Raw genomic sequence first — 26,818 nt, forward strand, 5'->3', positions numbered from 1 at the left:
TGTCCAAATTTCTGATTCTTATTTAAAGGTCATATGGTAAACTGAAAGCAGTTGGAAAGAAATAAGGTATGGCAAACAAATTGTGTTAATTCTAAATGTCAATGAATAAATTCACAAAATTGAAATTTCCACCATGTCTTGAAGACTTCATTTTAACATTTCACATATAAAGGGAACTCATAATCACTAAAACTTCAATGGAGTTTAGTTTTATACACAAGATTGATTTGGACAGCATAACTGGAATGTGTCCCAGATGCATTGCATTAAGCTGTTTGTTCTCCATCCCTTTCTAAACGTACAAGACTGATAATTGGCAGGGACAACTCAATCAGCAGTACATGGCCAGACAATGTGCAAATCACCTCTAATACAGTATATGAATGCAGATATATCACCAGCTTATGGTCTTACATTTGAGTTATAGAAGGCTATATACTCCAAGCCCAGTTGTGTAAATGATACTAAACAGAAAACATCACATAAAGCATTTGCACTGATGGAAAAATCTACTAAAATTAGATGATGACTGATATTTTGCTCTCAGTTAAGAACTGATAGTCTGCAGTTAGATTCCATGCATCAGTTCATCGCAGATGAAAGGAATAAGGCACTCTAGCAGAAAGTATAAAATAAAGCTTTTAATAGTTGTGCTAGGGAAATGATGAGACACAGCATAACTGATACAAGTATTAGCTATAGATGTTGGACTACTACAAATCCCTATTGTAAAAAACCAACCTTCCACACATTTTATGTCGACTTTGAGCACAGCAATCTGAAAAAAGCAATAAAAGATGATGGACTTCTTCAAACCATCCATTCTAGCTCCAGCTAATGAAGCAGATGGTTCATCTGCCAAAGCTTGTACTTATGTTAAATGAGATTTCCATATATCATCCTAGAATATTTTATCTCATTTTTAACTTAAATGTTAACAATTAATTTTGTCTCATTAATTTTTTTGTACTATTAAGCTGTTAAGCGTCCCCCCCCCCCCCGTGTGTTAAAATTTTTTTCTTTAATACTATAAAAAGACATAATTTCTAGTTCAAAGTTTCACTGTTCAAATTCTGTAACTGCTATCATGAGAATTCTCATTAAACAGTCAATAGAAATCTTTTCATTCTCAACAACCCTTTTTTATCACTTTCTTTACTGGTAGTGATATTTATGGATTTAAATCCATACTATTGATTTTGCCATATAATTGATAATTGGGGCACTATGATTACAACGAAGACTTCAGTCATCTTCATTAAATATTTCTTCACATATTCCATTCATCAGAAAATTTCACAGTTAATTTTTCTTAAAGTTGAACCACTTGGTGCTCTTCCCCCCTCATTTTCTCAATGTCAGGCAGTTTGCTCTGGATTCTTTTCTGATGCAACCACAACCGTTTCATCTAATTATAGTTTCTTTTCTCTCTTTTTTTTTAAATAAAAAAGGAAATAGATTTTTATGATTTTGGATTTGCCAAGAAATGAACAAGCAGTTACCCTATTTCTTCAAGAAAGAGATAATCTGTTCTTCACAATAAAAGTCTACATTTGAATAACCACTTAATAAAACGAAGATGCAACTCAAGGGCAAAATGGCGATATTTTTGGGATTTATAAACATACTTTTTTACAGATTCCACTGTCCATTGGTTGATTGCTGCTTAGGATACCATTAACTGAAAAATTTTGTTTCTTACTTGTGATATCAAAAAACCTTCATATTCATGATTGTCACCATTAGGAAACATGTCAGCTGGCTACAAATTATGCCAAAACATTTTTAATAACATAAAGACATATCCTTTTCTGATCTTGCAATGCTCCACACAACAGATTTGATATTAGAACATTTGAAGAAATTTTAGATGATCTCACTACTGCACCAAATTTTAAAAGGCTATTTTATGCCTATTTAAGGCTATTTCATTTCATGAAGTTCTGATATCCATTGGCTGAATGATGTATGTATAATTTTGAGGAAAGAGTTAAATGAAGATGTTATTGTTTATAAAATTGTAATAAAATACAGTAATAACAATATACCACACAAAATAATAAGCTGGATCAAATCAGAACATTAATCCAAAGCAAAATTCACAATAGTTGAGCTCAAGTTCATCAGAATCTTAAATTTTTTTTTTTCCTTCTTCACTACTGGGAGGGGGGGGGGAATCTGAAAGCTTTCGGATTTTACATTATGCTCAAAGGGGCTTTTTTTAATGTTTTGTGCGTTACCTTTCATTATTACATATTATGTTTTTCACACTTAGACCATAAAATTCAATTCAATGGCAATATTGCGAAATAATTTTAAAATGAGCATATCTTTAGATTTTCTGATACATAGTCCTGGGTGCTGGAGATAAGGATGCTTTTTTTCCCTCTTACAGTGTTCCCATTGCTCGCTTTCAAATCGTTGACTTTTTTAACAAAAAATTTGTTAAAGTGTTATAAAATACAAAATTGTTAATATAACAAATTCCAAATTAGAGATCCCAGATGCCCATATTCATGGAGGATTACTTTATTCAAAATTGAATGGCTCTAGATACCGCTGTTTTATCATAATGCAAGAAACATACATACATTTATACAAATTCATCATTATTTAATTTGTTTAAATATAACACAGTGTGATATTATTTGGTGACAACAATTTGAAAAGTGAACTGACATTTAAAGTTTTCAACACAAAATGTTCAAAACGAAAGTAGTAGCCCTGTTGGGCTAATGCTTTTTAGGGTTAAAAAAAATTGCAACATTTCATTCCTCGCATACACGAGTCTTTGGACTTGTTATATACAGATCAGAGATCACCACCAACTCCAGGGCCCGTATGTGTTTAATAGCAAAATTATACAGGATGATTCAATACTGTTGCAGATAATGGTATTTCACAACAAAAGAAATTTCAGCTAATTGGAAGAAAAACGGATTTATGGCTCGTTTGCTTTTCCTAAAGTATTAAATTCTCTGCTTCTACAATATATGAGAAAATAAAGTTTCATGGAAGTCCCAATAACAGATTATTTCTGTTAACACATGTTTGGGTTTGTCCCAATAATAGATTATTCCATTTAATGGTGTCTGGATTTAAGACTTTGTACTGTATAATGTTTCTCTAAAAGATTTGCTACTATTATTTTGATTTGTTATTATCAATAGTTTGTTAGGTATTAGGAAATAAATAACTTGCAATACTCTATTTACGAACACTTTCCTTTACACAAGCAAAAATGCCTCCCATTTAAGCTTGTATCATGTGAATTGTATTGTATGCAGTTGACAGGAAATGGAGACACCATTATTCTGCCAAGAGATTAGGTGGTATTGCTAGATATCCCAGCATATATAGCATTAGCACACACATTAAATATTATTGCCATTGTGGCTCAGGACATAATTATCACATTATCTCAGACACTTTACAACATTAGCAGAATTCTACAAATATATACTGAAGGACATCCAAATACAGCAGCAGTACTGTGGGTTGAACTTTTAGAAACAAACTGAGTGGATATTAAATATTTAATCAAGGCATTGTTCCTATTAATAAAATAATAGTAATAATAAATAAATAAAATAAATTTAAAGAATTTATATAAAGAGGCATATATTGGTTTCGAGTCCCGTAAGCTTGTCGATAATCTGAGCAATCCTTGCCTCCAGATGACACTGTTTATCATGTACTTGCAGAAGCTTTGTGAATTATTACTGGGGATTTTAAGCTGGTGTTCTCTAAGTAGGCACAAGGTAAGATAATGGTCAGGGGGTACCAATCTTCCCAGATACAGAGGTCAGTATTGCTGACAGCATGTTTATTAAAATATTCAAGAAAGCCTGAGGCCTGTAATAAATCTTTTTAAATGGGAGGATGTTGCAGTTAACAGTGTTGCATTGAGTGCTACTCGAGTGATTTAGTAGTATGTGTGGCAACCTTGTTCACATTCATCTCACTCTGTTTGCTATTTGATTTATACCTTGAGTTTCAGATGTTTCTTCAAATATGAGTGTCGCCAAAGTGCTGGTTGTGGATAATGAACACTTCCTGACATTGCCTCCTTGGCTATTCTATCAGCAGTTTCATTTCCAGCCACCCCAGCATGTGTTTTCACCCAGAAGAGTATGATGTTGATACCTCCGTAAGCGAGCTCTTGTTAATTTAAAATTTCAGTTAATTTGAATGAGTTTAAAGCTGAAGTTTTGAAAAATCTTAATTAAAATACGATTTCCTCCATCAAATAATGCTGGATGTTGATGATTTGCACCACAACCAATTCGTTGATGAAACATAGTCACATTTCCCTTTTAAGACCAGAAATAAATACACCATTTCAAATGCACTACAACATTCCTCGATAAAAGTTGATAACATTTTTTATTCACAACCACTGACAGGAGCTGAAATAAGGTTTCACTACTGGGATCCAGAAATAAATACCAAAGCCTATTATAAAACACAGTTGATCTCTGTGACCCCACAAGCTCACAGCCTAAAAATGTACCTGGAAAATTTGGACATCCTTTTTGAGATGAACAGCGATCACTGTTTATTGATTATGACACAATAACTGGTGTTTATTATGCTAACTGGCCAAAAAAGGAAATTAAGTGGCAAATACAGCAAAGAAGTGTTGTATTTTTAAACTAATGCTCAAGTGTTTCTCAAACTGCTTTTTTAGCAATACAGATTTCAACTTTCAGATTCATCAGTCCAAATGACTTCTTTTTGTTTAAAGACTTGAAACAGAATTTGTATGGTTTACATGTGACAGTAATAATGATGATTTACAGAGTGCTGTTCAGGAATAGTTTGAATGCAGTTAAAAAAAAAAAAAAAAAAAAAACCGTTTCCTGTTAAAATCTAATGCTTAACTGCTATGCTAGATGCAATGAAATCAGTAAGAACCATGCAGGAAACTGAGAAGGAAATTTTAGACATTTATCTTGTACACATAAGTTTAAAAACTTACTGAATGCTCTGCAAATAATTACCAAAATCTCAACTGCAGGATATTACAGTAATAATAAAAAGGATTAATGAAGAAAATATGAACGTGAATTCATATCTATATGCAATGAATAACATTAAGGCCCATTTAAGATGTGTGAGGAAGAAAAAGATCCCTTTCACATGGCTTTAAATATAGTAATTGAAATTAAAATTTTCTATTTCTAAAGTCTTCTATAGAAATGCTGCAAGAAACTTAAAAGTACATTTTAGATTATATTTCAGATTTAAATCTGCAGATTTAATGACTATATTCCAACTTCATGACTACCTAATTTTATCACATTTTAAACACTGCACTAGAAATCTTCTCAACATTTATGAATAAAAAAATTTAAAAGTAGCTTTATCCCTTTTTGTAACTAAGTCCATATTCATCAGTTGTATTATTAGGAGGTTAAAAATACATAAAACTCAAGATAAATATTTTATGCCTGTATTATCCTAAACAACATAATCTCTTTTCTTTAGGTGTGGATGTAAAGTGAACACATACGCATGCACACACACAAAGGTTCTTTTGCTAAATTCAAATACATAATTGGTATTTTACTACCACACAGACTTTTTGTGACACATAATTAAAATTTAAGCACATAAACATGAATTATATATGTATAGCTATAATGACATATGTATTGTTACATGTACATTATTGAACTGGAACTATAAATTTAATGTATCAATCAGCTGAAAATTATTTTCTAAAAGGCTCAGATGTTACATGATGCAGATTTCTAGCTAGCACATACATCCATAAATTTTTTTGAAGTTGCGGAAAATATGTGAATATCAAATGGTGCATCTTATGGTAATTTTCTACTCTGTATAATGCATAAATTAGACAGAAAGCAAAAATGATTTGTTGCTAATGCTTGTTGATCTAGGTGTTTCCAAGTTTGAAAGCATTTAAAACAGTGGGTACTCACTCTTCTGTTACTGGAACTGTATTCAGAAACGTATGCAAGTACAGATACATACACACATACTTCTGTTACTGAGGTAGGATTCAAAAATTATGTATGTATATATATGCATATGTGTGTGTGTACATACATACATGCATACATAAACACATACATTCTGAATCTGATCTCTATAACAGAAGATTATCAAATAGTGTTAGATGAATTTTGGGTTAGATAATTATTTAACATAGAGAATACAAATTCTGAATGCTGCAGGCCAGCCTGTAAAGAAAGCCACCACTTTCTATTCTGTAGATCACACCACTGCATCTTGTTTATGGAAACAATTTCAAATGGGGATAGCAATCAGAAGACTTGTACCCAGATTATTTTAGAGCCACAGTATTCTTTAAAGACCAAAGTAAAACACCTCAATGCATTATAATTTTGGAAATTTCTATGAATTTTAAAGATTATTCTCATAAAAATAGACTAAGTGCATATGTATACAGTTAAATGACTGCAGACACGAGATGCTCTCCTACTATGCACTGGTGAACACATTTACAAAGGACAGTCACACAGACATCACATCTCAGAACAAAGAAGTAAATATATAAAAAAAAAGGGGGGAATACCCAGTAGGTAGGTGGAGTTTTCTGAGCATGCAATCTAGTGGCATATTTCTATGGGAAGAAGAATGCTGCTTTGTTTGTGCATTTATTTGTACATCTTCTTAAACGGCTTCTGGTGAAGAATTAGATACTGGAACCTAAGACAGTCATTATCTGTCAGGAAAACCATTATGCTACTTTAAATTTTTTGAAGATGTGGGAAAACAAGAAGCTGTGAACATGGCTTCTCCAGAAAAGCAGGATTTTGGTACAGATTCCGGAAACAGAAAAAGACCTTGAAGTGTGTTTAAAATTATCTACACGAAATGCTGAAGGGTGATTTCCAGTGAAGAAGTATTTCGACAGTATTCATAAAGCGCTGCAATGAAATGTGATTTTCAGTGAAACATCAGCAATTTGCTTTCCCCATTAGAGCTCAGCATATCAATTTTGCAAGAACCACATGCTTTAATGAGCATATGTTAATTAATGGTGATTTTTATTCAAAAAGTAGTTATATTTAGTATGAGTAATTACTAGTGATGATAGTCATTTTATCATATACAACAAAAACCTGCACAGAGAAAAAAAAAAAAAAAGAAGATATTCAGCAAGGAGAGAAAAAACAAAGAACTATTTATTGGCAAGATATTTTTCTGAATTTCTGCAACAGAAAGCAAAACTCTTACAATTTTGTGTGAACAGTAGTAAAGTATAGAGACTTTAATGAAATTAATATTCAACCAGGACTGTTCCTACTCCATGTCTGCCTGTATACTTTTCTAACACTGCTACCCCAAAATAATAATAATAATAATAAAAGTGCTCAATGATTAATAAAATTTTTATTTCATACTCATTAAGTACTTACATATGACAAACAATATAAAAAGTACTTACAATGAATTTTAAATATTTAGGCATAGTATCACAAGAGTCTGGTCACCCGCATTCTTTTATGAGCTGCACCCCCGCTAGGAACAGCCCTGTATTCAACTAGACTAAAGAATTTCAATACCTCACATAGGATGAATACAGTAGAAATGAAAGATGATGAAACAGTATGAAAGTACTTTCTACTACTTGTCATATTGTAGTAGAAACAAACATTTAAAATTCATTGTAATGAATTTTAAATATTTAGGCGTAGTATCGCAAGAGTCCGGGCACCCGCATTCTTTTATGAGCTGCAACCCCGCTAGGAACGGCCATGTATTCAACTAAAGAACTAGATGAATACAGTATAAATGGAAAGATAGGATGAATACAGTACAAATGAAAGATGATGTTGAGGTTATTTTTTTTTCCCTGGCTAATAACAGATGATGCTATATTTGTGCTCATCTGAGCAGTAAATTTAGTTGGAGCCCTGTTCATCTCAGTTTTGGAAAGGAATTGTAATTTCAAGAAGATATGCTGCTATTTCAAATGAAAAAATCTCTTACACTTTGTCATTAACTGAATATCAGTATCAGCAGAGAATTTGGTACTTTCTTGTTAAAGTGGTAACAACTAGGCCTTAATTTCTAAAATTAGAAGTGCCCCAACCCTATAGAAAGCTGTCAGGAAAGATGAAGAAAAATATATAATTAATAATTAAAATACTTAAAAAATCAAAATTCAATAAAAGGGGAAGGAAAAATTGGTTTAGTTTTGTTCATTCAATTACGATAAAGCACAGGAGAGCTATTGCCTAAGGGGAGGAATTCTTTCATGGAGGACTATTCAGGGAAACTGACCTCCTAGCCATGCTACAGATGGGAAAAATCACTATAAAGAAAGAAATAAAAAAATTAACAAATTATTAAATTAATAATAAATAGTTAAATAATACTATAAAATATATAATCTTGTTTTATTTGGGGCTCTGGCTGGAATTAAAATGTCACCAGGAACTTTGAAATAGCTCAGCTGGGGTCAAGCTAAATCTAAGTCCTGATATAGCATATTTCAAGGGATAGTAAAAACTAAGGCCATTCCTTTTCCAGCACATCAATAGGAAAAAGTAAAATGGTTAACATGTTGCGTGGAAGAAGATAGAATAGCTCAGCTGGGGTCAAGCTAAATCTAAGTCCTGATATAGTATATTTCAAGGGATAGTAAAAACTAAGGCCATTCTTTTTCCAGCACATCAATAGGAAAAAGTAAAATGGTTAACATGTTGCGTGGAAGAATACAGAATACTAGAAACAATACGAGACCATGAAAATTTTTTTAACAGAGGCGTGTAGACATGAAAACAAAGGCAAAAGAGATGAACACTTTCTGACCATGATCCTCTGCTTATATATAAATTCTAACAGTCAAGCAGAATGTGACATGGGGGGATTTCCCCTATATCTGAGGTTTAAACTGTCAGATGCCATAAATGTAAGCTTTTGTAGAAGAGACAACTGTCTGCCATCTTTGGTTACATCATTTCAAAAAGTCTGCAGATGTTCTTATCTATGGAAGTCCCTATAAATCTTGTTTCTTTAAAATAAGTTCTTCATGTCTGTTGCAAGTCTTCCCCATATGTGATTGTAATATGTGTCGCCATCATCACACAAGATTTATTTTCTCCACTTCATTCAGATTATAGTTCAAATCAACCTTCATTCGTGTGCTTTTCATGAAGCAAAACATGTTAAATAAGAAAGGAGTTGGGGGCAGGGGTGGATTAAATTTGAACCATCTGCTGCAGAATAAGCTTGTGGTGCTTTCTTTTCTCTCACAGGAGAGTATTGTGGCTCTTATGCAAATAAAATATATATAAGAAATATGGTAAACTCAGTGCACAAAAGAAATTAATTAATTTCATTTAATTTCACAAAGTTATCAGATGTTTCTTTCCATTTGAAACCTGTTTCACTAATTTTAAAATGATGTAACTATGAACTTAATGGCTTTTGGATTATCTAAGTGCAGCTCTTGAACTTTCCTGAACTCCAACAAATGATTCTTACTAACATGAAGTTTGGCCTTCCCTGTAGTGTAATCTAAAATGTCATCTTGACTGCATACACTTCTTGTCCTTGGTACATATGCATGAAATTTATATATATTGTTGAGAAGAGTATAATATATACATGACTATATTAAATAGTTTTGCACAGATATGTTGGTACTCTTCTGTTACTAAGACCAGATTCAGAAATGTATGTATGTACGCATGTGTGTATACATGCATACAATTACATCCATACATTTTAGAATCAAGTTTAAAAATCAATTAATGTAGGATTTTCAAGAAACTTACATTTTACTGCAGAGTCACACTGTAAATCTATAAATTCTAATTGGCGTTGAAACAATATTACATAAGAAAAAGTGAAATTTTTGAAAAATTCGTCATTTTCGGAAAATGTTATCTCAAATATCAGGCATGCCAATAAAACGAATTTAGTAGGTATCACAGCTTTGATAGCAGGAGGGTTAAATTGCAAGTTTTCTTAAAGTTACTTTCGTGCTACAAAAGCACAATATAAAAACAAAACTTTTAAAATATCATTTTTAAAAAAGCCAAAATTTGATAATTAAGACTGATGCTTTTCATATTACATCACGATTCTTGACATTTTTTTAAATGTTAACTCTGCATATTATAAACTCCACTCCCACGTTACTACAACTATGATTAAAGAAACTGTTATGGGACTTGCCAATCCGTTAGATCTCAACTCTTTTGTCATTGACACCAACTACAATGAACGTCGGTTCTTCTGAACTCAGCCCTTTTTTATATTTATGTTGTTGTTATGATCAAAATTACAATGGTCTAAATTTATTACCAAAATTACCATGGTCTTATTTTGCTTCATTTCTTAAATTAGAATTATACGGATGTGTAAATTGTATGAATTCATACAGCACATTCAGGTTTTTCATTGAAAACTTGATTGTGATAAAAAGGCTTTAAAAATCGAAGGAGTTGGATGGTAATGTTAAAAACATGACTATTCAGCTCAGAAATGAGGTTTAACTTATTGTACTATAGGAATACAACTAAAAATAAAGCTATTTACTGTCAGAAGTGTTGTAAAAAAGTTCAAAGAAACAGGATTGACAGAAAATAAGACTAGAAGTGGACAGCATCAAATGTTTTCTGCAAGGGAAAACGTGGCATTATCAAAGATGTTAAGAAAAACCCTAAAATAAGTGTACCCTAGTAAGCCAAAGATGTTGCTAATACTTCACATAAAACTTTTAGTGTACAGACTATATGAGATATATGACATGGAGGACGTTATTATGGAAAGGCAGCTAGAAAGTAACAGGAGAAAGAGATTAGATTTTGCAAAATTTCATATTAATTTAGCAGACGAATTTTGGAACACAGTTAGTTTGTCCTACAAATAAAAGTTTAACATTTTCGAGAGTGATGGATGATAATATATGTGGAGAAAGCCTAACAATGAACTGGGAAAAAAACATTTAACACCAACTGCAAAACATGTTGGAAAGAGCGTCGTAGTTTGGGGCTGCATGGCAGCCCCTTCCAAACAGAGTTGGTAACCTGTGCTTCATTGATGGTATTATGACGGCTCATATGTATATTGACATATTGTGCCATAACACGAAATTCAGTGCCCAAAAACTTGACTTAGGAACACCATTTGTGTTTTAACAGGATAATGACCCTAAGGAACAGTGAACCTCACCTGGCAATAGTTACTCTATAATGTTCCTCACCAGTTAAAGACACTGCCTCAATCGCCTGACATAAATTCAATTGAAAATTTATGGCACAAATTGGCCCTAGAAGTCAGGAAACACAAAATTTCGAGTTAAGATGAAATTAAGTGTATACTCCTGCAAGAATGACACAAATTTCACAACAGGACTTTTTGAACAACCAGAACTTTGGTTTCTCTTATGAGAAATAGATTACAAGCTATTATAAATGCAAAAGGTATGAATACAAAGTATTAAATTTTGTTCCCACATTTTGCTGCATGATCTTGCCCATATTTTTTTGACATCCAAATTTACATTTTTGTTGTATATTTTGTGTAAAAGGCATAGTAAAACAAAAGTTTCATTAGATTTGTGTCTTTATTGCCTTCTGTGTTCATTATGTCCAGCTAAAATTATCAAGCATTTCCTTTGTTAGATAGACTGATCAATTATAGGCAATTGCCAATACTTTTTTTACCCACTGTATATGCAGGGTAGCAGAGAAAGGATGCTTTTGTAAAGGACTTTTTAAGATAAACTGGCTTAAAATTTCCCTTAATAATATTATTACCATTTACATAATTTAATTCATAAAAAGTATTTCTAACACTAGTACAAAATTTACTTGGTATGGTAATTTTATTCGATTTACTTCAACTTAAAACTTTTCTTTATTTATTTTTAATAGTAGAATCTAAGAAACTAAAGTAACAAAATAAGCTTTAAATGCATTTATTAACCTTTTGTAAATTTCATTACTCATAAAATACTATTTATTTAGATCAGGAATTTATCTTAGCAATACTAAGTGTTAAAAATTATAGAAAGACCTGACATATAGGATGAGTTTGTCATTTTGGTGTTGGCGATAATTTTCAAAATCGCGCAAAGGCTGCACCATATTTTACCGATTGTTTTTGGCAGTAATCTAATCAAGAGCTTATTTTTCATAGTCTAGATCAGAGTTTCTTGGAGTCGCAAAACCTGCAGGAGGGCGTCGCCAAAAATTTTAGCAGTTTTGATATTTCTTTAACTTATTATAATAATTTTACAATTACCAAATATTTTTAAACAATGTATCTGAATGTAGATAAAGATAATACAGACAAAGAAAAAAAACGAAAACGTTTCGAGGCATTCTTTTTATAATATAAACGTTCATTTTACTTGCTTTGCACGTGACATGCAAATGTGACGTCGTGAAGAAATCTCAGTGATAAAAAGGGGGTCGCGACTGGAAAAAGTTTTAAGAAGCCCTGGTCTAGATATATTTATACTTGACGGGTTTTGTCGACGACCCGCCATTTATTTCGGATCGTCAAAGCCCAAAAGTCGCCAAACAAAAAAATTGCCAAAAGGAAAGCTGTTCCGCTTTCCGATAAAATAAAATTTCTACAATAATTAAAAATACTAAAGTTACAGAGTAGGGGAGTGCTTGCATATTTAAACATCATAGCTCCTAGTCTACTCTTTCTCACGGCTCTCGTACAATTATGTAACAACGGGGGGGGGGCATCATTTTAGTGTTTTTATTTGTTTATTTATTTTTTTGAAGGGATATACTTTTCCTGTATTAAAACAAGTTTTCTTTTTTTGAAAAAACGATAAAAAAATTGTTGAAATACATTTAAAAACTAACAAAAATATTAAACACATGCATATAATACATTATTTTAATTGATAATATTTGATGTTTGGTATACGTACCTGTGTCGCGGTTCACCCATTAGAAAGACATTTGCTAACATATGAATACCAACAAATATCTGGACTACACATGCTAAAATATATACGAAAATTTGGAATCTTCCAAAATGTCCTAAATATTCAAGAATTTTGGTGAAATCCATTCTTTTAACGTCTAAATATTATAACCAAGACTATTTATAAAATACCTAACTAAAACGATTATCGCAGAATGTACTACGAATCTGAAATGATAATAATAAAATGGCAGCAAAAGAGCAATCTTAAATCGTAAAGAGATTAAACATTTCTTTTAGCGATAGCTTTTACTTGCTTCACCTTTTTAAGCATTCACAGTTGATAATGATGTCATTGTGATAATGACGAAAGCGGTTTATTACTAATTCAAAAAATATACACATACATATTCATGAAGAGAGATGCATCTAAAATAGAGAATATATTTCAAAATTAATGATCTGTTTAATTTCGACAATGAAAATAACACACAAAATACGTTAACTTTCATTTAAAGTTACAGTTAGTTACAATACTTTTCAAAAGATGGCGCTACTATCGCACACAAGTGTTTCAAGACACGTAGTTGCAATTCCAATAGGGCACGCGTGGGAAGAAAAAAAAAAGGAAGCACTTCCGCAGAGAACCCGGTAAATGTAAACATCGCCAACTTTGGCGATAATAGTTCAAACCTGGTAACCCACCCGATTTATCGTATTCGCTTGTTCGAAGTTTGCAACCATTTCTCTTGCGTTCATTTTGTTGAAATATCACTGTCGCTGTTCGCATTTGCAGATTTACATTATTCTTCTCTTATTTATTATTATTATTATTTTTTTTTTTTTTGAAATTTTTAACAACGAATAGATAGAAATATTTTCGTAGATAGAGGGCAGTTCTCGGTTCGGAATGAAAGGAAGAAAATACGGCGGGAGGGGTGAATGCTATTGTAACACGGCTGTTCACGTTGTGTGTTCTTAATTATTAACAGCTCTAAGAACCATGAGGTTTCCAACCTCTAAAATAATTTGTTTCCGTAGGCCGCAAAAATATGCATGTGCATTTTAAATAATGCTTTTATTTTTATTATTGGTTATTGTCATCTAAAATTATGAGAATAAATCAATTTTTATGGCGTAAAACTTTAACAAGATAATATATTGTCAATGCTATTAAATTGAAATAAAAAAAATATTATTGATTATCTAAGATGACAGAATAGTTTGATGCATCACCATGGTCATCAAAATTAGCAAACCACTGCTGATGTAAGGAATATATTGTTTTCTGTGTTAATTGGAATTTAAGTCAAATTTTTTTCGTTTCTCACGTTTAACCGGTTAATTTCAATACATTAATACTAATTTATATTTTTAAATGAATTTTTATTTCCGTTATAAATGCTTATATATTGTCTTATGCTTAATATATTCTTTTCTGTGCTAACTTGAATTTGATTCAAATTTATTTTCGTATATCACGTTTAACAGGTTAGATTTACATCTACATGCTTATTATCTGTGAATTTTTACTACCATATGCTTGTTTTGTCTGCTAACTTGAATTTACATGCACTAAAAATCACGTTTACAAAATATCACATTTACGGCTCGGCTCATCGTCGATGAACCGCGAGCTTGGCGAGTAAAAAACAGGTTCTTTCCCGAAGCGCCAACGGGTTCTCTGCGGATGAAAACCCAAAAAAAGTTACGGCGTCCGTTTTGATAATAGTGTGATTAAAATATAACGTCAGTGTACAAATATCTTAAAATTATCGGCAACTGCTAAATCAATCTCTTCAACTAATTTTAGAAAGTTAGGATAGCTGAATGAACTCAATGATTCAAAAGAAATAAATTCCAGAGAAAATATTAACTTAGAACTTCTCACTCAACCCAAAAATCATGACTTGGAATATCAATATATATAATTCTTTTTTCTAACGCAATTTATTAAATGTTACCATGCACTGAAGGTTTACAAAATAATTAAACCTATAATTAGGATATATTAAGAAGCATAATACCTTTTTTTACACATAAATTATTGTAAAAAGTTACTATTTAGAAATAATATAAATTATACATAATTTTATTAATTGGTCAAATAAAACAATAAAATGTCTGTACAGCATTTTGGAACTAGTAACTTGCAATGTCACTTCATCACTTAACTTACATGTATGTTAACAAATCCTCTCCTGTAATGATATCTTTTAAACACAAATAAAAACTCAGAGGAAATATAACTATAAAGGGACGTTTCTACTGGGGTTTATCTGAGCTAACAAACACAAATGAAGTAGCCGACCCATCTACAAAACCAATTTTTTTCCACAGGGCTGCAAGTTGAAAAATCTGAACTGCAGGCACAGCGGAGCTAGTCGACACATGGAACTGACTCAGTTAGCTCAGATACAGCCCAGTGAAACTGTCCTTTGGACTGACACTTTTACATGCAATCTACATAACTCTTTCAAAGCAGTTATCTTATTATACCTCCTGCATTAGATACTAAAATAATAATAATAAAGCTTTCAGATTTTATATTACACCCAAAGGGACATTTTTTCATTTACACATAGATACGTTTTGATAGCATTTGGGCTAAAAAGTTTAAAAAACAGCATATCTTTAGCATTTCCAATAGACAGTCTCATGCACTGGAGATAAAACTATTTTCTTCTGTACAGTGTGTTGCCATTGCTCACTCTGAAATCATTGAGTTTCTTAATCATAAATTCATTCAAGTTTAAAAAACAATATGAAATGGATAATAAAACAAATTTGGAATTCATGATTCATGCTTCCATGTGCCCATACTCAGGTATTCCAATGCCATGCTAAAAATGTGCTGATGACAAGAACAAATGTTCAACATTTTGTACTTTCCCAAAGCTCCAGGAACACAAATCTGTATTAGACAGCCAAATATCTTCATATACGAGTTGAAATTACCATGCTCAGTTAAATATTTACTAATTTCAAAATTACAGAAAAAATGATTGTGTGAAGACTAGAAGGAAAAAATAGTTCAACCAGAGAGGCAGTGAAAGAATTTCTGTAATTCATTCCACTTCAGAATTGTTTTATTCCAACTCTGTTTCTTTAAGAATGATTTGGGCAGTGTCATTGTAGGGTTATAACCTGAAGATTTGCAGCTTGTTTGACTAGGTACATGAGAGAAAATGACATCAACATCTTTAAATATTAAGAGTTTTAAGAATCACATGAGAAGTGACGATTTATTAGAGAAAATATTCATAAGAGAATATCAGGATGAAAGAGAATCGGTCTCAATAAGAAAGCTACAACTTAACGAACAATGATTAGATTGCCACTTTATCGATTCACTTAAATACAGTAAATTAGGCTTGGAAAACACTGCATTCATTGGAAATTCTAGAAATGACACAAGCTAGTTCAACTCGATCATTAATTTTACTGCCCCAAATCTACAGGAACAGAAATCCGCATCAGACACAACTGGAAGATTATCTTCAGCAGAATTGTTGTTGGCAGAACATTATAGTTTGGACTGGCAAGCGATCAGCAGGGTGAGGACGATCTTCAAACAACATCTTGGTAGTGAATATAAATTTGCTGATTTTTTTTTTTAAATCTTTGTCATGCAAAATATATAGATCAATCAATGGAAACCCCACAATTGTGAAACAAGCTTAATAGCTTATTTTTCTTTGTCATGCAAAACTCTTAATAAAATTCTTTGAATTCTGCAAAGAATATGACCATTAATCTTCTTTTCTAAAGCTGTTCCCCATACTCTAGAAACACAGAAAACAATAGGGATTATACTCCATTTATAAATCATACCAATAAGATTAGACTTTAAACCAAAAGTATTGTATTCTCATGTAATGCTTTTGGTGGAACTAGTCTTATACGTGTCCTCAGGTCAGCAAATGCGACGAGAAACTCCACGGTGCCATATTACTCTCTAAATTTGTTGTCTACATTTCAAACTTTAAGCATAAAATGTCTCCAAAAACGCAGTTTTCGCATATGCAAAAACCCCATTTTGAAGACAATATTTAAGCTAGAAATCCGAAACAAAAACAAAAAATTTTGATAGCAAAAACGTAAAGTTTTAGCCAAAAATATTTGGCAAGAATCCATGTACACAACGATATGTTTTAACTTAAAAAAACATCTACAAATTGCACAATATAGGCAGCGAAGGAATCTACGAACTACACACACCTCGCTTTAATAACTTAACAACAATAAATTTCAAAGAATACCATGTACACAGCATTTTGTTTAAACTTAAAAAAAAAAAATCATCTACGAATTGCACAATCTAGGCATTACGCACAAATCAACAGAATAAACTAAAATAAATTACAAATAATTCAAAAAACAACAATACCAACAGAAATTCATAGTAAAAAAGCAATGAACATAACATTCTACAAAATAAAAACAATAAAATAAAATGCACTTACCATAATGAATGTTTCTTCGGACAGCAGAACATAGCTTTAACATGCTGTCACATACTCTCTATGGTATTTATATGAAAGCCAGACTGGCTATCCACAAAATTCATACTATGGTTCACAAATAAATGTTCTAAACCTTCTTTTCCTCAATCCTTCTAAGATTTCCAGCCATTTGAAAAAATAGTAGTACAAGGCTCAATCCACTCTTTAATACACTGCTTCAGCGTTTTCTTACTTCTATCATGCACAGCCATTAAAAACAATCTCCCAGACCCTCTTGCAACCACGTCTCTCATTGCAACATAGGCCATTTCAAAGCATGCACAACACAAACCAAGGAGCAATTAAACCACTACATCAAAAAGAGTTTTCAACATCAAACGGGTTGCCATACAACACACAATCGTGCCAAAAACCAGCACAGAACACATATCGCCACATTTGGTGATCTTAGCGTGCATATAAGAGTAGAGCCCTTTTGGTTTAAAGTCACGATTAAGCTCTAAGTGTATTGACTGAAGGATTGTTACAAGAATGGTTGTCTGAAGAGTGGCTATGTGCATGGTTGCCAGAGTTTTGCACATTCTGAAAATTTGGCAACTTCTACTAAGATGGTTGTGTTAACACGCAAGTACCTTTTATTTTTATACCACAGTAAAATACTGTACTAATTATGTAGCTTACCTTTCATTCTAATCATAGTTACATGGATTCTAATGAGAGTGATGCTCTCATTAAATATTACATACAGTGACCCCAAAATTTGAGAACATACCTAATTTTTTATTGAGAAATGTAACTTTCAAAGCAAATAAATAATTTCTAATAAGTACAAAAATATTTTTATTTCAGACAGTGAATAATTTTATTTCTGACAATAATATTGAAAACTGAAACAAAAACCCTTGAAAATAAAACCATATGCAGTATTTAAACTAAATATTAGTTAATTCTGGCTTAAAAAAATTGAAAATATGCTAAAGAAATTCTGTTGCTTTTAATAAATAAGGGTGTGTCAATATTTTGTTGGGTGCTTGTTAGCCTCTATTATCGTTTCCAAATGTTGTGGCACCAGCTCGACCAAATTTCTAGTTGCATCTAGATTATAGTAAATACAACACTATAAAAGTCACTGCTGCAAGATCTAATAATTCACACATGGCACATACAATTTATTCCAGTGAGAGAATGAACTGAAATTTATAGGAAGGATTTCTTAATAATGCCAGAAAATGCGAATCATTATTTCAGGCCAGAGAATAAGCAATCCACTGTTTTACATTAGATATATGTCTTTATTTCTTGCATTCATAATTTATCATATCCACCTACCACAGTATTGATGAATACGTATGACTGCCTAAAAATAAAAGATCTGAATGGACAGCAACTACATTAAATAGTTAGTTAATCACGTTAAAATTTTCAGATAGTACTCACATCAAACCTTCAATTATTTACGATAGAGAAATAGTTAAGACTTTGAATTTATTAAGACACAAATTTTATGAAAAGACTTATTCATTAAAGCTCGCTGAAAAGTATTACCTTTGAAAATTTATTTTCGGATGGTCCATGGGAGTTAAAAAGATGCTTGAATGCATTTGCATTCCTCCAAATATTTGAGCAACGCCAGCGAGAATCATCACGCAACATTGGAATTTTCCATAATGACCAATATAATCCAAAACTAAGTCGAAATCCATGATTAACACAGTTTTTTTATTTTAATTATAAAAAAATTAAGTACATCTACTTTAAATCACCCGGCATATTTCCACGCACACATAAACTGCCGGTTATGGGACCTCCCCTTATCAACAATCCGACACAAAACAAACCACTTGTCGGCAAAGGTGCATCTGGCATCACTAGGATGTAGGATATTAGGAATATTCTTGAAGACAGATAACGAAAGGAAGTTTTTAGTCCAAAGGGGAATTTTGGCCAGAAGGACTATTAATTTCGTTTTGGCGTTTTGCATTGATTCACTACCACGCGTTGTTTTACTTTTCAAATTGTTGCCACCAATATTATCGCCCTGTATTATATTTAAAGAAATTAAACAATGAAGAATCTGCATGTTTCTCGCATTGTGATAAAACAACGGTACCTAGAGCCATCAAATGTTGAATAACGTAATCCTTCTGCGAATATGGGCATCTAGAAACCCAAATATGAAGTATGGAATTTGTTTTATTATTGATTTTATATTTTGTAAAACCTTTAACAAATTTTTGATCAACAAACTCGAGGATTTCAAAGCGAGCAATGGCAACGTTGTACAGAAAAAACATTTTTATGTCCAGGGCGCAAGTCCAGGGCGCAAGACTGTATATCGGAAATTTTAAAGGTATGCTCATCTTAAAATTATTTTGCGATATTGCTCTTGAACTGAATTTTATGGTTTAAGTGCGAAGAACATGATATTTAATAAGTAAAGGTAACCCACAAAATGTTAAAAAAAAAAAAAAAAAAAAAAGTGGGGGTCCCTTTGGACGTAATTTAAAATCTGAAACCTTTCGGATTTTTTTTTTTTTTTTTTCTTTCTTTCTTTCTTATCATTCCAGCGTGAAAAGAAATCCGCGTTTATCAACCCGTCAGTCCATTACTGAATGAAGTTCTTCAGAGTGATACTAATAATAAGATTAAAAAGTTTGGATGTTGGTATTTATTTACAGAGTAAAACTATTTGAGGAATTTCGCGGGAAGCAGATTATTACTGAAATACTACTTTTAAGTTGTCAGTAGTAGGTTTGCAAAGTTTCATTCTACCGCAATCTGATCGTTTAAAGCACAGTTTCTTAAACTGTGGGTTGCGACTCCAGTTGGGTCGCGAGACTTGCAGTAGGGGGTCGCCAAAAATTTAACAATTTTGATATTTCTTTACCAAATATTTTTACATAATGTATCTGAAAATAGATAAAGATAAGATAATACAGACAAACTAAAAACGAAAACATTTCGACACATTTTTTTTTTTTTTTTATAATATAAACCTTCTTCACTTTCAAAATTAAAGTCAACGACCTAAATCTGCAATAGTATATTACAGTACAAATGAAAAAACTGATAATTTCACTCACGCGTGAGTCGGATTTGCTCTATGATTATGTGAGTCCGACACAATTTTCGTAAATATTAGGGGGTCCCCACAGCAAAAAGTATGGAATTTGTTTTATTATTGATTTTATATTTTGTAAAACCTTTAACAAATTTTTGATCAACAAACTCGAGGATTTCAAAGCGAGCAATGGCAACGTTGTACAGAAAAAACATTTTTATGTCCAGGGCGCAAGACCAGGGCGCAAGACTGTATATCGGAAATTTTAAAGGTATGCTCATCTTAAAATTATTTTGCGATATTGCTCTTGAACTGAATTTTATGGTTTAAGTGCGAAGAACATGATATTTAATAAATAAAGCAATAGTTAAACCCTAGTTTAAAGCAATATTTGCAAGAGCTCATCTGGTGTTTGCTGAAAAATGTCAGAACATACGCCTCAATAAAATTTCAACCTTTCCTATGCTCTTAAAAATAACGAAAAAGTGAAGTTTCTGACATTCAAGTCATTACACTCAATTTGCTTAATCTACACAAATGTTAAAGTTCATAGCTAAAAGAGTTTTAAAAAATTTTACAATGCTTATTTTCGCCTTAAAGTACTTTTGAAACAGAGTTCATTGTTTTCGGATATTTGTAAGTTTGAGTTTTATTTGCAAATATCAATTACTGAATATTAGCCAAACGATTCTAGTTTACTTTCAAATATATTATTGCTCTTTTATTTATTATGTACTCCGCAACTAGACACTACACTGCGAGGGAGGGTTTGCCCTGTTTTGGAAACTTGTTCGTATCCACATTACACATGGAGAAAAAAACAAAAACGCTGTAACGTCTTAAGCTATTTTATCGACCACCACAAGTTCTCAGGAAAGGAATGACCACCTCGAAAGTTCCCACGGACAGAGTATTTCTTAGCGAATTCTCGGAAAGAGGAAGTGACCAGCAGTCACTAAACAATCTCAGCTTTTTTTGTTCCTCTTATAGTTGTTCGAAAGGAGACATTGTTCAGTTCCCTTTCATCAGTTTATAGGTTCAGTGTCTCAGACCACCCAGTTTCAGACCCCCAGTTGGAATCGAAAAGTTCCCACGGACTTTTTCCCAGGCTGTCTTCATCATATCCAGTTTTTAATCAAAGTGCTCTCGCCAATCAAGAGGCGCTTCTAAAAATTACGGACAAATAAGGATCCTAGAAGTTTTTCCGACACGCCTAGGACAACTTGAACAAAATCATGGAACGCAGTTCCAGAGAGGAAAAAAAAAAGTGAGAGTTAGTTGCAGTAAGTAGAGAGAGAAACCTTCTCTCGGTTTTTTTTTTCCAGCTCGGCCACGAGAAAATTTTTGCTTCGCTCTGCATAGAGCGATACTAATATCTCTGCAAGAGATATACAGCGAGGTAGCCGGGTTCGCCGCTACCTTACGAAGAGCATCCTGCTCGGACACAGCTCAGTCCGGCAACCACCGGCTTAGAGATTTGATTTATTCAAGACAGCCTCATCTTGAGCCTATCCTCATCTTGAACTATTTCTAAACAAGAACTATCATCTAAACAGGAGCTTATTCACCCTACTGTGAGAACAATATTTTATAAGTTTATTTATTTTTATTGTTTTGCATATAGCCTAGAAAGAACCGAAATAAAATCAGTTACGCTACCTCTTGTCTTTCGAATTCGTCACAACGCCCATGCAGGTAGCCCGTTCATCGAGACTCGAGCCTCGGGCCGATGAGTGTTCAGCGATTTTTGCTGCTCGGCCGCTGTTGGATCAACAGTTCATTTGTTTTAAAATCTGCTTGTTTGAAAAAAATATGCAAAAGATTAAAAAAAAAATATCATAATAATTTATACAAAAGGTTTTGAATCCGAACTCGCATAAATATTCAGTTACTTTGAATAAACAGTTTATATTTAATGCAGGGCTTAATTTCTAAAATTAGAAGTGTCGGTGCTCTATGGAAGACCGTCAACAAAGAGGAACAAAAGTAAATATATATAAAAAAAATGACTATTAAAATCATTAATAATTTAAAAATAAAATAGTTAATTATTACGAAAGTAATTATTAGTTAATTAATTTTAATAACCAGTATTTATCCATTATTATTTAATTAATGATTATTATTTAATTAAATAAAATTAATTAATTATTATTATTAAAATAGTTAAATAATTACAGATAAACGTAATTAAATAATTAAATTAAAATTTAATAAGCGATTTGTAACATAAATTTATTGCAAAAAATAAAATTTTCGAGATCAAATTTCTATTGAAATTGTTGTTCAGTTGCAAAAAAGAAGCGCCGGAACCTGCGGCCAAATAAGAAGCTCTAAATTCAGAACTTTGTTGAATTACAAAATCCGAGCATATTGGAATAACCAGAGCTTGCGGTGAAGATTCAAAGTAGGAGGGTGTTAACAAGAGGTCAAGTTGATATTTGCGTAGACTATAGCGCAAGGAAGCCTAAGGTTTTATGGGAGTAGATATTTTGATAACATAATGGTGATCGCCAAGATAAATCACAAAAGAGGAAACAGGAAGAAGCAATAAGAAATTAAATTAATCCGGAGTAACTGAAATTCTACAGTAACCCCAGAAGCAACAAAATTCCTCTCTGTTTCACTTAAATACTGCGATAATAATAATAATAATAAATTATCGCTGCCAATAATTCAAATTCTGTTAATATCATACCAGCGGAGGCACTGTTGGATGCAGGAGCGCAAAGTAGTTTCTTAGCGGAAAGTTTTTTCCGAAAGAATTTTAAGCGGTGTAGAGTATTTGGTGTTGAAGGAACGAAAGTGCTAACTCATATGTGGTTTTCCTCATGTGTATTAAGCCCCGTGTGTATATGAGCCAGTTTTTTTCAGAAAGTCCTGCATGAAGGCATCTCTTTTGAGTCTCGAATCCCGGAAACGGTCTGGCTGCATGAATGTTTTTGTGGTTTTCCCCATGTGTAACGTATATATGAGCCAGTTTCCCTTCGAAAATTTTCCACAAAGGAATCTTTCCCCTTAGGAAGATAGCCGTCGAGTGCTTTGTCGTAATGAAATAAATCAAAACAAATCAAACGAAGAATTAACTCGTCCTCTAGGTATTACCTACCCTTCCATTATATTTAGTGACAGGTGTGAGCTTGCAATTTTTTTTTTTTTTTTTTTACACAAATATGTCCAAGTCTATTTCCGTTGATATTATCTGCAGTCGCATTTGATATTCTGCATTTAATTTGTTTGTATGTATTTTTGTTGTTGTTGTCGTTATAACGTATGTTGAAAGAGAATTTTCACTTAAATACATCGTTCCGGACTGCATTAAAATGTTTATACCTGTGTGAGAAACTTGTAGGTATTCTGCATGAAATCGATAACCAAAACTTTAGGAGCTGCTCTTGCTTAAATTTAGATTTTAAAGTCGAATCTGTTGATATGTCAATAAAATGTTCTTTTTCCTTGGCGAACCTTCTGATTTATCATACAATGGACTTTTAGCAGCGCAATCGGTATAGTGGTTAGCGTCGCTGACTGCTGTGCCGAAGAGCCCGGAATTGAATCTCGGAGTAGGCGTGGACCTTTATAAATGTATAGTGTCCGTGCGGCATGGGGGCACTCTTAATAGGCGGCGAACCGAACGTCCTCTCGAAAGGTTGTAGGGGAAGAGGAGTGGGAAACCCTCGGAACCGTTCCTTCCGAAGGGTGCTTTCCATCAAAATCGGAGGCGGAAATGAACAAAGTCGTATTCACCTGTATGGTGCTCTCCTTTAAAACTGGGGGCAGAACTGAGCTAAATCACACTGTCACCTGTAAGGCGCTCAAGGCTGCTGCCAACGTCAGGAGTAAAATTGCCTTGCCAAGAAGAATTTCGTGGGCTTGGGCTGACAAGGTCAGACAAATGAGCATTAGCAATTAGCACAATGGATTTTTAGCCAGTTATACTTGGATGTTTCTTCTGAGAAATATTCTCTTATAGTTTTCTTCAATTGAAAAAGATGGTCTAATGCAGTGATCTCCAAAACTTCGATCGCGAGCTACTAGTAGCTCGAGGAGCCATCTTCGGTAGATCGCGTTAACTATGTTTCGTTTGGAGAGATTGCCTAACCTAGGCAAGAAGACACTGCTACAGCGGAGTTTAAACTGATTGACATTTAAAAGAATTTTCCTTCAAGCTATGAAAATATTTGGCTTCTTGTTCCTTAAAATTCCCAATTTCGGTCCAGCTTTGTCTCAAAGTGAAGGCAATGTTCAGCTCTATATATATCAGTGTGAGATTTCTTTTTCCAGCATGAAATTTACTAAAAATTTGTACAGAAACAAACTCTCTGATGAATACTGGACAACTGTATGCAAATGGCAGCCACTACCTACTTTCGAAACATTAAAAAAACTTCTTAATGACAAAAAAAGTTCCATTTTCCTCATTAATGTTTATCAGTCTGATAAAAAAGTCTGTTATTGCATTGGTTATTCATTACTAACTACACTTTAATTTCTTTCTTATTTATAATTCAATTTCAATTTCTTTTTGTTGTATACAGTTTAATTAAAACTGATTTCAAATTTACTAGAAATGTAACTTTATAAGCAATAAACAAATATAATATTAAAAAAAAAAAAAAGAGATTGGTAGTTCTTTTGCGAAGCTCACAGTAGGATTTAAAAAGTTCAGAAGCTTCAGAAGTTTGGCGACCACTTGTCTAATGTATAATTGTTAGCAGGTTAAAAACTGTCGCCTAAAGATCATATTTCTTATATCTTAAACAAAGCAAATGCAGCCTACATGGCAATTTATCCTATTATCGGCAAAAAATCGAAGCTCAGTCTAAAAATAAAGAAAATGCTTTATATATCTCTAATTCGACCGATCATGCTATATGCAGTGCCGGCATGGGCAATCGCCAATAAAACTGAGCGCAAAAAATTGGATATACTTCAAAATAAAATTCTACGTAGCATTGTGAATGCACCTTGGTACGTGAGAAACTCTATAATTCATAACGACCTGGATATTCCATTTGTGCATAACTTTATACTTATGACAGCTCACAACTTCTTCGAGAAGATGAAGCATAGTCAGTATAACGCAATTAAACAAATGTTGGATTATGATCCAACCATTGAATATACTGTCAAACGCCCAAGGACAATTCATCACAATTCGTTATGGTGGTAACTTGTAAAATTTAATTTTAAAATTTACTTGAACTCTAATTGGACTCTATCCTATTATTTGTGTTGCATCTTATACTTATGTTAATCAAGAAAATTTTTTATTCAAGATTTTTATGTTACTATTTCATTTTTTAAAATTATTTTGTATGAATTTTTACTTTATCGTATGATTCTACGAACTTTTGAACTTTTTACGGCCTATCTAACTACTGCATACTTCTGAAGGACTTTGAACTCTTATGCCATTCACAGCTTCAAACTGTCTTCGCGCCATTTTCATGATGTCTCACTATTGCGTATCCTGCACTCTTACTAGCTATATTGAGCTCACCACCTGCATTTGCCATACAACTCACTGAACCTGCCTACATGCTTCAATTTAATGCCATTGCTTACCACTGCACAATTTTTATGATGAACGCCTACTTTCGTAAGTATTAAGATATGCCTGCTCACGCAGCTGATTTTTCTTCGCCCACGGGTGTTGGTACTTCCCTAGTACCGTTTATTTGAAAATATCTTTGCCTAGTGCACTTTAATGCGATCTACTGGCAAAAACTCTTTAGTAGTTAATGACCAGAAAAAGTAAGTCATACGTCATAAGTCATAAATTCAATTAATTTTCCAATAGGAAAGTTTCGCAAAGCATTGCACGCCATTCTCTTTAACACATAATGACCACATGTTACGTTTCAAAACTAATCTGTAACTAAGTACATCTTATATTTTTTAGTTAATAAACATTAGTCAACTAGTGCAGAGTGCCTTATAATTTTAATTTTCGAACTTTTATTTTGATGCGGAATTCTAGAACTTGACTCGCGAAAACCCTCAGCTCCCAGGAACACAGTTTGAAGACCACTTTTAACAACATTTTGTAAGAGTTAGTAATTGCATGTGTACTCTAATTAAGTGAGTATTATAAGTTAATACTTTTCATTTTGGCTAATTAGTTTCATTACTGGTCCTATGTTATGCTGTTTGTTTTTATTGCGTTTTTTTAATGTTTGCATGATATGCTGTTTGTTTTGAATTTAAATCAAGTGTTCGTAATGTTGGGTACAATTTAGGTACTGGTGCGTCTGTTACTTGCACACTTTGTTCTACCGGTCTACTCTGTTTATGAATTGTTATCTATTAAATTCTAACATCCAAGTATTTGTATATAATCAGCTTTTATGAATTTCTGTAAGATTTGCATTTACTTTTTTTCTGCATG

At 32.6% G+C, this 26,818-nt stretch overlaps 1 protein-coding gene across 6 annotated transcripts in view; it reads right to left on the minus strand.

Moving 5' to 3' along the window:
• The window catches only part of LOC118203212 (organic cation transporter protein-like), a 90,813-nt gene that overhangs the window by 53,840 nt on the left and 10,155 nt on the right, over positions 1–26,818 (minus strand). For 2 of the 6 annotated variants that reach the window (XR_004760525.2, XR_004760526.2), the window contains exon 1: positions 18,912–19,370. The exons of 1 other annotated variant lie outside the window; for it this stretch is intronic. Coding sequence is in view for 2 of the 5 variants with exons in the window: in XM_035375477.2 (XP_035231368.1) it covers positions 18,912–19,069 (158 nt within the window). In the remaining 3 variants the exon portion in view is untranslated. Of the gene's footprint in view, positions 1–12,904; positions 13,421–17,366; positions 18,878–18,911; positions 19,371–26,818 lie in introns of those variants that run through there. 3 more of the 6 variants (XM_035375477.2, XM_035375480.2, XM_035375479.2) reach the window with 3 other exon arrangements.

The sequence above is a fragment of the Stegodyphus dumicola genome, chromosome 9 (genome assembly GCF_044657685.1).
Source record: "Stegodyphus dumicola isolate Sdum_Otavi_A_Nest chromosome 9, ASM4465768v1".
Taxonomy (NCBI): domain Eukaryota; kingdom Metazoa; phylum Arthropoda; class Arachnida; order Araneae; family Eresidae; genus Stegodyphus; species Stegodyphus dumicola.